The following is a 16,349-nucleotide window of genomic DNA, read 5'->3' on the forward strand; positions in this document are numbered from 1 at the left end:
ATAAAACAAGGTTTAATGAAAAACATCAGAAAAGTTTTTCAAATATTGACACAATAATATCCATAGAATGCAAAAGGGCATTATTTGTAAGTGTTCATTTATTACCACACTAAATCAGTGTTAGCTGACAGAGCTATCTATTTTAAAAGTAAATAATCTGAATTCTTTGGTAAATTTTCATAACATACTTTATCATTAATGCAATGAAATCCCATTTAAGCTTAGTGTTCTCTTAATTTGAAAGTCCAAGGACAACACATTGCCCTGTGTAGGAACTTGTTATTAATGATTTTTATTTCATATTCTGACTTTAATTTTTGATTTTTAAAAGCCTGATTTCTTTCATCTCGAATAAGAAAAACATTAACAGCTAATTTTATAGTCTGAGTTATTTTTTATGTCTCCTACCTTTTACAGCTAGGGTTTCTGTCTCATTTCTGGGAACTGGTTTAGAATGATACTAGTGTGAAAATTCTGAAGTTAGTCTGTACAACAAGGGAGAATCATGCCCTTCACAAGCTTTTATAGAAGCACAAAGTATCTGAGCAACCTTGCACTGTTCAGCAAACATGACTGTTATTGGATAATGGTTGCCTTTGCAATACTCCTCTGTAAGGATGCCTGCAGGGATACTGTCTGGCCTAATTAATGTTAGTGTCAATGCCATCTCTGTTTAAAAAAGAAAAACAAAGGAAAACGAACAACAGAAAGCGCCGCAAAAATCAATCAGTCAAGACCATTTTGGGGTATTTCATCGTCTTTGGCTGCACAGCACATTATAGGAGCCACTTATATATTTGTGCTTGTTAAAAATAGTAAAAAAGAACTTACCAGAGAGTGTTTTATACTAACTGTTATTTAAAGAACACCTGACATCCAGAAATGTCTCACTGTCCATCACAACAAAATTGCTGCTATATCTGGGGGCTATTTAGAAGGTTAAATTTTGACAAAGGAAGCAAAGACATTTCTTCATCACCAAAGTCACCTGAATTTCAAGTGCATTTCTTTCCAAGGTACGAAGCTTTTTTAAAAAAAAAATTTTACAGAATTTGTTCAGGATTTTCAAAATAATTCATTTAGCATCCTAGGGTTAGCATGGCTGTTACCCTCCAAAAGAATAATATCGGACAATTTTCTTTGTATTTATTTTATGCTCCTTGCTTTCCCCCCTTAAACTGGGGATTGCATTAGTGTTGTATTACTAGTGTGTCTTACAACATCTGCTCACCATTTTGTTTTCCCTTTCCTGGAATAAAAGCCTTCATGCCTCTTCTAGATCTCCTGTCTCATTCTTGGTCTCATTTTTTTGTTCCTGTATGCTCAGACAGAACATACAGATCTTACCAATCCTCCATGTGCATCTCTACCCTCACTTACTCACATATCCCTGCATGAAGCAAAATAAGATTCCATCCTTTAGCAACTAGCCAGAGCAACTTTAAATTTAAAAGAGAAAATGGTTCACTGTGAATCGTACTTTTGAAAATCCAATTTCTGTGGATTTTCTGTTGTTGAGGAAAACACTGAGATTACATCAGCATAAATGCCTGTGAAAAAAACTGTAGTCAGTAGGCATAAGGCAGAGCAACATCCAAAGCCAATGAACCATAGGGGTCTCAGCAGCTATTTATAGTATCCCCTACTTAAAATTTATGTAAGGATTTTCCCTGGAGCCTTCACAGTCCTACAGTTTTCAACATCAAGCAAAATAATTATAGATTACTCTTACCCGATAACCTCTCCAGAAGGACTGAATTATTATGCTTGCTTCTTCTTCTGATAGAAGCAGAGATAGAGGAATTGGTGGCCTAGGACTTAAAAGAAAATATCTTTTTGTAAACAGACAGCCTATAAATGTAAAATACTTTCTTCCCTAACAGTGTATTTTATCAAAAAGATAAATGCTGTTTAGGAGCTTGAAAGGTACAATTTCTTATTGCCCTGAAAATAAAATGTTCAAAGAATATCTCCTTTACAAATATACTGTTATATACACTGCAATAATTTCTTCTTAAAACAAAAATATACAAATGGCACATCAAGCACAATAATCTTTCTTATTCTTTTACAGGGATTTCAAATTCCCACTATTATGGTAAGGTTTGAGGTGGCAGTAGGAGGGGAACAAGAGAAGGAGCGTGCCATTTGTGAAGCAGAGGAGGTTTTAGTGTGCATGCAACAATTAACAGACTTATGATGTAAATGTTTATTATATTAAATACACAGAATATAAACATATTTCCCTACATGGGAAACAGGCTGAACACAGCCTTGAGTAGAAACCCACATTATGAATGTTGATGCAGCAACCACCTATAGACACATGCAGCCCATGCAAGAACATTATCTATGGTATTTATACTCTAAAGACACATATACTGCAAAGCCCATTAATTGACCAGCTATTTATTTATGCAGTGTTACATTTGCTGGTTAAAATGCAGCAATTTCCTTTGGAAATTTATTTTACAGTATATTACAGCTCAGGCTAATAGGCTTGACAGCCTACATTTTCCTTTCACTTAATTTCATTCATATTAGTCTCTGCCCTAGTAAGCTTCCTATGCTCTCTGACATCTTTCTCTTAGGGCTTGTCTTCACTGCAGGAGCATTTCAACTTAGAGCACAATCTTACTTCTTATCTAATGCTACACTGCCTGCACCGTTTTAGTCTGTGTACTCAGCTAAATTGGTCTCATCATTATGTCAGCTGGGTTTTGGCCTACATTTATTTTAATGTGAAATAAAACCTTGGTCTGTTTGGAAAAATGGAAATAAGACAAAAATAAAGAGTGGTCTCTCCATTAAGCTAACCAGTCTTAGCCCTGTGAATGTTAATTAGTATTTCTCCTGCTCAGGGGAAATCATAAGTGCTGGACAAGCAAGGCTCCCTGAGCTAACAGCTTCTTATAATCAGACTTAAAGTTCTGAAGTTGAACTGTGCTGGTTTCCCTGATAGGCTTTCATCCTCTGTTCTATTTTTGATCTTTTTGAAACCCAAAACTTAGAGTGGGAAAATCACAGGAAGACCTACATATTTTACAGCAGTTATATCAAAGCCATTGAACTTCTCTGAGAATGAGTACATCTCCAAAGAACAACTTGAGATTTCTCCTAGCCTGCAAGGGCAACTCGAGCATTTCTTTCATTTTCAAATTATAAAAATGTCTAGTTTATAATCCAACACTGAAATTCAGAAACCAATATAAAAAATCAAGCAAGAACAGGACTTAATTTTCAGTATGACAGTCACTGGTAAGTATCAATCCTTTAATGGCACAGCTTTATAGAAGAGAAGCCATGCCAGGTCCAGTTTTGTCAGAGAGAAAATACGCAATTGGCTGCGGGTCAAATAAAAATAGAATCTGAGCAGAGGCAATTACCCCTCAGCAGTGAACTAGGAAAAGAGAGAGTATGTCATTCGTGGCAGAAGACAGCTGTATGCCTCTGAGAAGATTAGAGCTGACAGTACAATGTACACTAACTATATTCTGCTTATTTAGTCTTTGATTATGCATGATCTTAAAAGCCCACACATTAAACATATCAATATCTATTGTGACACATACACCTTGTTTAACGGAAGTTGCACCCGTAAAAGAGCATTGGTAAAATGATTTTTCTTAAGTATTTTATTTTACCAAATCTGAATAAAGCAGACACTGCCCAGAGGAAAGTTAAATTCCAGAAACAAGTTTCTTGCATTCTGAGCAAACTTGTACAGATCTTGATTATGTGATATAAAATTATGCAAGTGGAATGTGGCACCCAGAGGATACAAAACAGACTTGCATTAAATAAATGTATGAGGTAACCTCTGGGGGTTCACAGTCACACTGATGGACTGAATACAGTCAGTATTTCTACACAGTAATGCCCAGAAACCCCAATTGTCTCTAAGTTCCCAATCTGTCATACAAATAGGCCTGATTCCTTCCATGACAAGAAATCTAAGAAAAAATTTAATCAAGAAAATTTTCAGTATATATAATTCAGGATTTTGTAATTGTTCTTTTTATTCCAATCTGTTCCCTAATAGTAACAGACAAAGAAATTTAACTATCAGCCTTACAGCCTGTAGGACCACTGTGCCACAGAGAGCATCAGTGCCTGGGGCTCATGGTGTGCAGGTGAGAGTGGAAATCCAGGGGCAGTCACTGAATGATCAGGGCTTCTCTCTGCTTCAGAAAGCTCATTTCTAGAAACACTGAAGCAACCCTAAGGAAAAGGTTCAGGCCTCCTAAGTTTCAGTACGACAGTCACAGCCATATTAAACAGCCACAGTCACTTCACCTTTGGTTTGACTGTGATGGTTATCGTTCTTAACATTTATATCATGTATGAACACAGGCAATGACAGAGTCACTGCAAAATTCGTAATCTAAAAGAACAGGCCAAAGAATAGGGATAAATATTAGACATGCAAGTAAATGACCCTGGTGATCTGCATAACTCTTAAAAAAAAGGGGGTTTTTAGAAAGTCTTTGGTCTGGGAACTACTCCAAAAATTCACATGCTGGTCTGAATAACAAAAAAACTGCTCTGGAATTTTGTCAAAGTAGTTCTCTTTTATATTTTCAGTATTTCTTATTCTTACTCAGATGTTCTAGCAATACTACAGCAACACCTGCCTTCATTAAGTCTTTCTTCTTAAACGCCTATCCAGAGTTGCAAAAGTGTGCAACAATGAAAAACTATTGTTTTGATTCAAAATAAATGTCTCAACAATCTCTGCTTATAAATACTATTAAGGTCATTTACCCAAAAAGCAGGAAAAAGATTGTTCATAAGCAATCAGACACTGAAATACAGATTTATCTGACCTAGTATTTAAAATCAATTAGATATATTAATTAAATATTACACTTGCACTGTATGAGTCTCACAGGTTTACAGGGAAATATTCCCCACAGACACTTGACAAAAATACCCTGGAGCATTTTCACAGGTCAAACTGAGTGTGAACTGAGACCTTTCTTTGTAACATTTTCAGTATTAATACAACTATTCCACAGTCAGAAAGAAATTACTGGTTTGCTTTTGCAGCAATCTAAATTCACCAGAACAAGATTATTAGTATTCGAAGAAAAAAATCCCTACAGTATAAAAGAAAACATTTTAGTGCATTATATGGAGGGTACATTTTTGAAGGGTTGTAAATGTGGGAATAACCAAATTTAATCTCTTTTAAAGAGAGATTGCATATGAGTAGACTTTTTAAAGTGTGACTCCTGCTAGTTATCAGGAATCTGAACTCTTCTGCTCTATCACCTTCTCCAAATAAAAGCTCCTCGATACTGATAATAACTAATTGAAGAATTAAAAAATATATTAAATCCATTCGAGAGTATTATCAAAGTGGCCACAGTCATAATATGCATTCAACTGTTAACACATACAAACTATTTATATACTTACTTATCTATTTATAATGAAGAAAAGACATGACAAAAAGAAAAGACAGTGCGGAACTAATGTGAGAAAGTCATTCCGTGGGGAGGCAGAGTCATGTAATGGACAGGAGGCTGAGGCAGAACAGGTGACTGGCAACAAGAATGTGAGAGGAATTAGAGGAAGCACAGCAAGAAGTCTTAGTAGTGAGAACAAGCCAAAAAAATAGCAGTGCAAGAATCTTTTGTCTCAAGCTCTGTCTGGAAATTATAGTGGCTTTCTTGCCTCTTAGTATGGTCTCTCCTTGGGGAGGACTTACCATTTTAATGCTAAAACTCAGCTCTCCTGTGCTTGCATACTCACTACATGTTTTGAAAGTCACAATGTGTCACCTCACGTTTTCTGTCTTATAGGACCAATGTTTATGTAGTTTGTAAGAGTGTTCTTGGTCCTGGACTGAAGGAAATTAAACATGGACCTATTCCAAAGGCCACTCATGTCAATGGGAAAATTTCCATCTCTGTTTGTGTACTTTAGATCAAACTTCATATCCTGAAAACATGAAAAACTAACAGCAGCAAAAATATCCTCCTCTTAGTGTTCTAAAGCAACATTCAGAGAATGTCACAAAGCACTGAGACATTTTCAATTGCCATTTTGACAATCTTTACATAAATTAAGGCACGTTTCAACAAGGCATCAGGAATTATTCCATGAAACCTTCAACTCCATAAAGCACCATTAAAAAATATAAATATTTCATACAGAAACTTTGTGCAATTTTTCAACACACAGTTTTTAAGTAAAAAATTTCTCCTTTGTTAACTTGAATTCTGCCACAGCACTGGAATGCCAATTTTTTACTTGGAAACACATAGAATTACACCCATACAGACGTATTTGTTGGACTTGTCTATTACTACAAATAAATCAGCTGTCCCTTCCCCCAGAAATATTAAAGAAATTATCATTAAGTTATTAAGGAAAATGAAAGAAAAAAACATAATGCAAATCAAATATACTCCAAACATGGCTGTTTTAGAGATAACCCAATGAAATATAGCAGAATGCAGAAAGCAAAGCCTGTAGAAACTGGGCATATTATGGAAAGAAAAAAAATCAGTCACCCGTGCAAAATTACCCCTATTGGCCATCTGAGAACTGACAATGAAGTCAACTGTAAAGGCAGCTGAGACCAGCAGACTTCATCTAATTAAAATATTTGGAGGAGGAAGAAAAAAATAATCAATGTATGTATATGCATATGCAGATATTTGAGACAAAAAGCCACTATTTCAGATTTCGTAATCATTTAGAGACATATATATCTTAGCTGCCCACTTCACTAAAGCCATGATAGATTTAGTTGCTCTGTATCTGCACACTTGTTTTGGTACACACAGATAGATTAAACCTGGAAATGTGTCTTTCTGAACTGAGTAGCAAGTAAATACCTCTTATTAAAAAAAAAAAAAAGAGAGAAAATGCAGATTAAAAAAATCTTGTGAATTACTTTTTATCTGACCTTCAACAGCCAGGAAAATACTTATGCTTATTCTTAACCTAGATCCATATGTCACCCTCTCTCATTGAATGTATGGGTCAAAAGTGAACTTGAACAATGCTGTCAATATTATTAAATTAATGTGACAGACTTTTATACCTGTTTTTCAGAGCAGTGGAACTATTTTTTTATTGGTTTCTTCATGTTTCTTTCATTAATATGCTAAAGAAGGTTGTGCAATGACACTGCCATGATACTCAGACTACCTCTGCCAGAAAAGTAAAATTGCAGGGGGATCAGAGCATAAACAGAGCTCCCTCTCTTTCCCTGTCCCTGATTCAGTACACAGAGCTTGGTTACTTGTGATTGAGCTTCGCTGCTCTTCAGCCAGAAACACCACTGGAAAACGCTGACAAAAGGGAACCGTGTTGCTCATTAGCATATTTATAGGAGTACAAAACATGCACAGCTCTAATTCCATTTCCTTGGTTCTCTCAGCAGCCCTCAGAGTAGGAACAGGTACATCAGTCTGTATCTCAGCAAGTTCCCAAACACTTGGGTTGGTCCCTTGTTCCAACTCCAGTTTCCTGCTCTCTGAAAGGTACAGCTGTGCTTTAGGGCAACAGAAACGTTTTGTGTTCTCCTGGCTGGGATATGTAGGTTACCAGTCAGTGTTGAGGCTGCTCCTTCTATTGCTTTGAAATCTGCTTTGGGAATTGAAGATTCCCAAGGGATATAATATTTTGCCAGTGCTACTGGTAACAGAGAACCCAGAAGAAGACAAGGTAACTGTACTGAAGTTTTATTTATTGATGTCATAGCAATTGCTATAAACACTAAAGCTGGAAATAAATTCAAATTCTACAAGCTTCTTCACCTACAATAACCAGCTTTAGAAGGTACAACATTTGCATTTAAAATTCTGGGAACCAATGCAGTATTTAGGTCTCCTTATAAAGGAAAAGTAGGCTGCAAGATCTCATTTAGAAGCACAACTTAAGAGAATGAGGCTCATAAGACTGTGGCTTTCACTATTCTTTAAAAAAGAATTGAGCTTCAAAGAAGAAACTGGAGGCACTGGAGGAGAGCCAAAAAAGTCATACTCAAATATGGAATATATTGAAAAAAGCTGGATCTCTTATAGAACAAAAAATTATCCCTCTGGGGTTTTTTTGTTTTGGTGGGTTTTGTTGTTTTGGGTTTTTTTCAAGCATTAAGACTGCTTTGCACTGATAAACCTATCTAAACAGTTGGTATAAGGATGTTTCCCATCAAAATTTGACCAGCACTTTTTAGCATATTGTCTCTTGTATATTCTTAATCCTGTTGAAAAACTGAAAACTCCTTTAAAAATAGAAATGGAGATGACAATAATCAGTTACATTTTAAGTCTGATATTTGGAAGGATATAATCATAAACTATTTAGGACATATCCAGAAGGACATAATAATAAATTCTCTCATTTTTATTCATATTTAATACTGCAGTCTTTCACTTTGCTCTAATAATGCTTTCTTCATAAGCAGTATTTGTTTAATCTGTAATTTTAAGGGTAGTCCACAAAAAGTTCCTATTTAATAATAATTTTAATAATTATTGTTTTAAGGGCCTACTTGTTTAGAGGATTTAAGACCAAGTGTATCAACTTAAGTAGGACTTTGACACTTCAGTGTCCTTGTGGAGCTGTCACTACATTATTTAGGAGCACCAGTACTAACAGAAGCTATGAGTCATTCAGGCTGTGATTCCACAGTGTATTTCTCTTGGCAAAGCTGACTTAAGCAATTCCTGCCACCACCTCTACATCTTAGCAGCTCATTTGTTCTCTTCACCTTGCCCCAAGCCCTTCATTCTAATCCTTTGTTTGTGCCAATACACAGGTTTGTCACTCTCCAAGGTGAAGCAGATTGGAGAAATTATCTGTGTTTTAAATAGCTATACAAACCCTCCTCACACATTTTGGCAGAGAGATTCCTAACTCAGAGATCAGAATAACCAAGCACCTTATCAAACAGACAAGGTGATATCAGGTTGCCTACAAGCAGGTTGGGATGAAGAACAGGAGAGAGTAGGGAACCATTTCAGTCAGCTTTACTTCCAAGAGAAACGTTTGTAAAACTGTGACCTTGGACATCTTAGGGACAAATATCCATCCTCACATATCAGGGGTGTCCAAACTGCCTTACTAAGGGCCAGCTCTTCAGTATGCTTAAGAAATGAGTAGGACAACCTCGCTGCAGTTTATGGTCACCTTCCAAAGGACAGAATTCACTGCCTTAAATGGGAACCTTGTTGCCAGGAACTTGTGGCCTTGTTGGACAAGGAGACAGATGTGTCCCATCAGTGGTAGGTTCCAACAACAGTGGGTGGTATCTGAAGGTATGGGGGTTGAGATGAAATGGGTCATTCTGCAAAGGTGTTCATCTCTTACTGCAGAAACTTCCTACAGGACTCTGACACATGATCACCTCTCGGGTAGTCAAATTTAACCATTTTGACACAATCTCCAGCTTGGCCCCAAAGACAGATCTCTACGTTTTCAATGACTACCAATCTGGACTCCAATTACGTTTAAAATCTGAGCTCTGTAATTTTCATATTCTGTCACTTTTCTCACACAGCAGCTATATTTTAAAACTACATGCAGTCTCAAGTACAGTAACATTTCTTTCAAAACCACTATGCAGCTTGGTTCTACAGGAATAAATGACTGAGGCTGCCAAAACAAGTGTTCATTTCTCAGACACAAAGTCATAAATGTCTGCAGAAATGCATCCTGACACCAAGGATTATTACAGTTATTTTTAAAACAGTTGCCTACAGCTAAAGGAATAATTTCTTGATAATATCCTCAAAGATTTCCACAGTAGGAAGCAGTGATGAAAACACTGCTTTGCTCATTAGTACAGAGATATTCATACTACCAGACTATTTAAATGTCCTGCACTCTACAGTTAAAATGTCTAGGAATTCTAAACTAATTTCTCTGTGAACAATTCTGGTACAAAATACCTTGTAAGTCATACATGAGCAAGTTAGAAAGCATCATATAGTTCTGTGTTGCACATGGTTAAGGGCATTTTGAGGGCACAGTTGCAACAGGTTGAAGCTCCATTACTTTTTTGGAATGGCAGGGGTAAAAGGAGAAAAGGTTACTCAGTACTGCAATAACTTACTGGTCCTTAAGCCAGTCCTTAACAAAAGGAATGCTAAAGAATTCTGTGAATGGCTCATCTTTCCTCTTTGGGTTCATGCTAAAACAAAAAGGAAAACAACTCATATTAATTTAAATTTCAGCTATTCGATTTGAAAATTAATGCCTTTGAATTATTGAGTATAATTAATAGTAAAAACCATTATTAACTTACTTGTATAACCACTCAGTTAGGAAATCAGAGGCAATAAATTTGGTTCTTCTTCCCTAAAGATAGAAGATAGCTTCAAATTATTTATTATCTTTAGATTGGTCATATGTTTTTACTACTGGAGAGGAACAGAAGCTAAATTGACTGCTTTTATTAAATAAAATATACAGTCCATTACTCTGTCTACTTTAATATTGCTACTGCCAACACTCAGTGGCTCTGCCAAAATTTTAGACGTTTTGTGGAATGCTTTCAAGTCCAGACAAACTATGAGTGAGAAAATTCTACATATATTATTTTGATATTTGCTGCAGTATATCTAGAACAAATATCTCTGAATGGTGTTCTTTCTAAGTGGTTTTCTCATTATGAGGAAGTTAACAGAACTCATTCATATATGAAAATATGTTGTCAATTACTTGCCATTTTGCTCAAAGTTCTATTATCATACTTAAAATTCTTCATTTCCTCCAAGACACAGAAGGAACATTGATTGGATATTGTTTCCTCCTTCATGGAATCAGCTTGAAGGCATTGTGAATACTTAAGACACACACAAACGGGGTATTGTATGGCTGCTCAGACACAAATCATGTCAAGTGGCCCAGAAAGGAAGGCAAAACCAAAGGAAGGGATATGTCTATCCACAACCACAGAGAATCAGGTAAAACATTCAAAACCTGGAGCTTCAGAGCAAAACATTTGTGCCCTTTGCTCCCAGTTCTAAATCTCCACCAAAAAAAGAGAATTTTGCAAAATGCTTTGCAGCAGGTTCTCCTTGGGGACTCATGCAGCCAGTACCTGTGCAGCTGGACAGCCAGCCATTCAAAGCATGAATTTTGGTAAATACACAATGGATTAGGACCCTCCTTTTCTTAAGGATTTCCTCTCCTGAAATGAATGTATAAATGAGTACAGACTGAATGTATAAATGAGTACAGGTGCTCGTTCTGTTTGTCACAAACCAGAGGAACCACGATGTGGAGAATATAATGTAGACTTCTGGTTGGAATAACAGGAGAGCTTGACTGGTATCTTTGGAATGGCTCTTGCACCAGTTGTGTTATGGATGTGCAGTCACTGAGTGAACACTAAGAGAATTCAGCCCCTGCAGACCAGAGACACCAAGGGCTTTATCCCAATAGCAGCCCCTGAGCCTAGAGAAGGCTGAGCTCCCATCCAGAAGGTAACACTTACCCTGCCAAACAGGTGATTCAACTGCAATTACGACTTCTTAGAACTATTCACACTGGTTAAACACATTTGTGAAATTGCTAAATGTCACAAAAAAGGCTGAAGTCCCGACTAAAATGTAAGAAATAAAGATACTACTACTACTTGCTAAGAAAAATACAGTAAACATGTGATTGAAAATTTAATGCATGAAGAACAACTTTATTCTACGTGTTATCCTCACCATCTGTGTTTCCCCCTGTGCTTCAAGAATAGGATGCAAAAAGGACTGGGGAATGTGAACAGAGAGGCAAGAAAAAAGCACTCTATATAGAATAACTCTTTAAGTTCAGGGTTTTGTCATAATTTGGGGGTCAGCCACAGGTGAAGCGAAAGAACATTCCGTGAGGTGCTGAGAGTGCAGTGAGGAACACAGAGCACTCATGTAGCTGGGGATGACAAGTGGGGAGTTTAGAGCCAGACTGCAGGGCACTCCCACATGATACCCAGGAAAGCTTGTACTTTTCTAAGTGTATCCTACCCTTGGTAGACACACAGTCTGACTCCCATAGGAAAGAAAGAGACCTTCACTGCAGAGCTTTCTATGGGTCACTTTAGATGCTAAATGGACAAATTTGGACTTGAGCAGAATCTGTAAACAAACAGCACAGTCTGATCATCATTGTACAGATATTCTCAATCACAGTATGAAACTGGGTCCCATTACTTAGTGAATTGTTTCAGAGAATAAATGCTACACTTTGACAACGAAATTCAATTTAATCTAGCAGTTGTAATTTAATCTGTTTTAAGTAAATTGCTTTTCCTTTGCAATGGCAAAAAATGATCAGAGCAGGCTTGTCAAAACAGCCATCACCAAAGGAATCAAATTCATCTTGTTTTATCCTTGTTAGAGGCAGTGAACTTATCAGGGAGGAATTTAGTCAAGCTCAATATTTTTTTATTTTGTTATTTTTTTGCCAGGAAAGAGTTTATTTTGCTAGCGAATTAAATCATTAGTTGCACAGCAGTCAACATTTATAAAGGGAAAAAATTACATAAATTGACCTCCCTTTGACACATCCCTCCTATGTGCTGCATGAATCAGGATAAACACAGGAAATATCTGCACAATGTGCATTGTTAACCTGCAGATGTGTTTATGAACTACTTATATTAGGAATTAATTTTCCACTTTTCTGTTTAAATGTTATGGACTTGGTAATAATCATGAAAAAATTCTAGTGATCAGAAGATGGCAAAGTCATTAGGAAAACCTTTTTCCATTCCCTTTCCCTGATGTATCACACTTTAAAATATAATATATTCCATTACAGAGCCTGATACAGCATCCTCCTTCAGTAGGATAGCTTACTAAAAAGTCAGAGTTATGCTAATAAAAACATTTATACATTGTTCAGTTTTAATGCTGAAAAATGAATGCATTAGTCAGTTCTCATGAGAGAAAAGATTTAAGAAAATAGTCTTTCCCCTGGAGGCATTTGACAGCAGAGAGGATAAAGCACAGGAGAACTTATGGTAGTTAAAAAAAAAATCAGTGAAGGAATACACTGGGCAACCTAACAGGTTTCTTTCATCTCTACTTTAAGAATGAAGCTTCTGCAGACTATTCTCATATTTCTGGCAGTTTGAAGTCTGCACATCTATCTAGCAGTTGGTGGGTTTTCTAGGTTTTTGCTTTTCAGATTTTTCATATGCATTACACAATGCAAGAGAGCCTATTTTAAATGAAGTATTTAAATTGTTATGTTTCTATATCACCTCCCAAAGAAGATGTTGCAGATTTCTTTCCTACACAAATCACTACTTCCAGCAGAACTGTCTCCCCTTCCTGACTTTCCCATGTGATTACAATTCTTCCTCTCCAGACATGGATGCATCTTTTCTGCTCTCTTCCCTGAACTCCTCTGTTGGTTCCATGATCTGACCTCGCTTACCACAGTTTCAATTACTCAACAACTCTCCTACTTAATTTTTCATTCTCTTCTCATTCATCTTAATTTCCTTTCAAAACATGAAAACTTTCGGTCCTTCTCATCAAAATCCCACTCTCCATTTTCCCTCACAACTTCCTTTCTCTTCTCCCAGGCTCATTCAACATTGACTGCAGTCAGTCTGATTATTCCTCCCTTTCTTCCAGTGCTTCTTCCACTAATCTTGTAATGGTTTATTCTGTACAACTGCCCTTTACAGGCTTTAATGACTCATGTCTAGCCAAAATTCAAACCCAGTATTCTCATTCTTCATGATTTCAGTCAGCTTAATCACAATTAATCTTGTTCCTCTCCCATTCTCTCACGAATTGCGTATATCTTTCAAATGTTTGTTCTCCTCCTGTTTTTTAAAGCTATTTTCCAGTGTGTTTATCACAAGATCCTTTCTCCCTGTTTCTGCTTTGCTCTGGGTTTCTAAGGACTCTGGTTTTGATCCCAAAAATCAGTTCAAGTTATTTCATGAACTATTTTGATACAAATTATAACATGGGGCTTTTTTTCTCCAATTCCATATGGATAAATACATTTCTTATGAAACAAAAATATAAATAGAAGTCACGTATTTAGGTCAGATAAGGAAACAGAATGTCCAAGTACAAGCACCTGGACAGCAATGGAAAAGAACACAAATATTCAGTTATATGGCAAGCATAAAGAGCTATTGTTTTACTAGTTATTGTTCAAAAGGAGGAAGAAATGATGTCACAGTGGAAAACTATCATTCGACATAAGCTTCCTTTCCCTAAACTTGGTTCCCCAATATCAGAGCATCTCTTCAGATAAGTGTCCTTTCTATAAACTATACACATTTTTATGAAGATTCTATACATTAGAAAGTAATTGCCTTTATTAGTTTGCTGTGAAGCAACACACAGACCCATACAAAATCCATTTTCAGAACACATACTTTCTAACATACACACCACTGCAAAACTTCTCAGATTAAAAACAAAGTAACCTTAGATTTGTTTCGAGTTTGAAACATTTCTAAAGATTTTAATATTTTCGTATTAATTGCTGGTTTATTGCCTCCAGAAATAGGTAACATCTATCAAGGACTGTATTTTAAATCAGTTGCAGGACATGTCTTTTTCCTGTTAAAGGACACATGCTTCCTTTAAAAAAAAAATCAATACAGATTTCATTAAAAGTGTGATGAATAATATATATGCTCAACCTGTTCTTGGCCAGGTAATGTAAATGTGGTGGCAGGAATGATAGACAGAGATGTCATGCAAATGAACCATTTTCCTATTTCACCTGTATTAATCAGAGATTATAAATGCATATACACACACCTGTAAATCAGTTTGTAGACACACACAAATTTTGAGAAAACAGAGGAAACTTTGAAATAACTGTTATTAAATGTACAGATCTGGATTTGAAATTCAAGTAGCCATGGTTGGAGAAAAAAGCAGAAATTATGGGAGACCCCAAAATTCCCAGTACCTAAGCTGTTGCTGGGGGTCTGTGAGTCAGGCTGTGGTGATACAATGAGCTTTATTTTGCACCAGTTCTAGTGGGTTTTTAAGCATTGCCAATATACCATCAGGAATGTCTCTCTAGATATGCCTACAGACACATACACTGAAAACAAATTTATAAAAGTATATGTAGCAAAAATTATTTTTTAAATGTACACTTTTATAAGCTCATTAATGTTGAATACCCCGTTTTCCAATTAAATGGAATTTACACAGAATGTTAAAAAGCTAAAATAGAAAATTTATCTCTATTAAGATGCCAGGCCAGCAAAAATAATTGAACCATGAAGTACGAATCAAGTTCTGTACATCACCCTCAAATGAGTGATGTGTAATTATCTGAGAGGAAGCCTGTTTCTCTAAAATATAACACTATTTAGGTTAGATACAAATGGATATTTAAGGAGGATTTGTTGGGAACTAGAGATCATCATAATGATTAAGTGTATGCAGTATGCAATCTGTTCTGAATTACTGGAGAAAACAACATTTAAAACCAGGTCCAAAATAACTTATTATATGTTATATCATATAATTGTGGTTGGTTTTCTTGCAAAAGACCAAATTTAAAAAATACTTCCCATGAAATAAAGGCTGTAACTTCCTGCCAATGATTTGAACCAAAAACTACAAACTAACCTCAAAACATTTTTCTTTCTCTGCTTCATGCAGAAGTTCAGTCAGTCCAGGTAAGAGTACTGGAAATATGTAGAACTCTAAGTATTCTCGTGGAGAACCTGAGCAAAACAGGACAGACTTCACTTACAGGTAAGCACTCTGATTTCACAAAAAGACAAATATTAGAAATCATAAACTCAGTACCAGTCATTTTATCAATACCATCACAGCTTGCACTAAACAGATTTGTTCAGCTCAGATACAGCCACTGATGTGTCTTCACTTCTCTTCAGCCAAGACAACATAAACTTGAGCAAATTTCAAACTAAAGATGCACCAACAGTGCAGACTCAGGGCACCTCAGAGATGTCAGACTTAGTTTTAAAGGAGTAAACTCAGACACCAGAAGCAGTTCAGTCACAGAAATGAAAAGCCATGTGGACTAATTTGCCCTGACAGGAAGAAGTTAGCCTGTGCTGAACTCAGTGCTGTTACAGCCAGACCACTTTTGGTATCTCATGCCCTTTACAATCTGCATTATCAGAGTCGCTCATAAAACTGAATTTTTAGACAGAGGAAAAAACAAAGGTTATATTTCAGTGGTGCTGTGATTTCTTTGTCATAATTACTTCTTTACTTGCCACAGGCTTCAGAAATTTCAATGTGACTCCATATATCCAATTTTTCCCCTTTCTGAAGGCTGCCTGGATTGGCATCTCTCTGCATTCACAAATTATTCAAGTTTTGGTGTGGTCAGGAAAGATAAGTCATAGAAAGGTTCTCTTCTGGCAA

At 36.3% G+C, this 16,349-nt stretch overlaps 1 protein-coding gene across 1 annotated transcript in view; it reads right to left on the minus strand.

Annotated features, from left to right (window-relative positions):
- IQCK (IQ motif containing K) overlaps positions 1-16,349 on the minus strand; it is a 39,987-nt gene that overhangs the window by 20,334 nt on the left and 3,304 nt on the right. Inside the window, 4 exon segments of the mRNA XM_051809335.1 lie at positions 1,733-1,817; positions 10,076-10,153; positions 10,268-10,320; positions 15,579-15,676. Coding sequence (XP_051665295.1) covers positions 1,733-1,817; positions 10,076-10,153; positions 10,268-10,320; positions 15,579-15,676 — 314 coding nt within the window.

This window comes from Manacus candei, unplaced genomic scaffold, assembly GCF_025592945.1.
Source record: "Manacus candei isolate 608988 ecotype Guabito, Panama unplaced genomic scaffold, ASM2559294v1 h1tg000002l, whole genome shotgun sequence".
In the NCBI taxonomy this organism is placed as follows: domain Eukaryota; kingdom Metazoa; phylum Chordata; class Aves; order Passeriformes; family Pipridae; genus Manacus; species Manacus candei.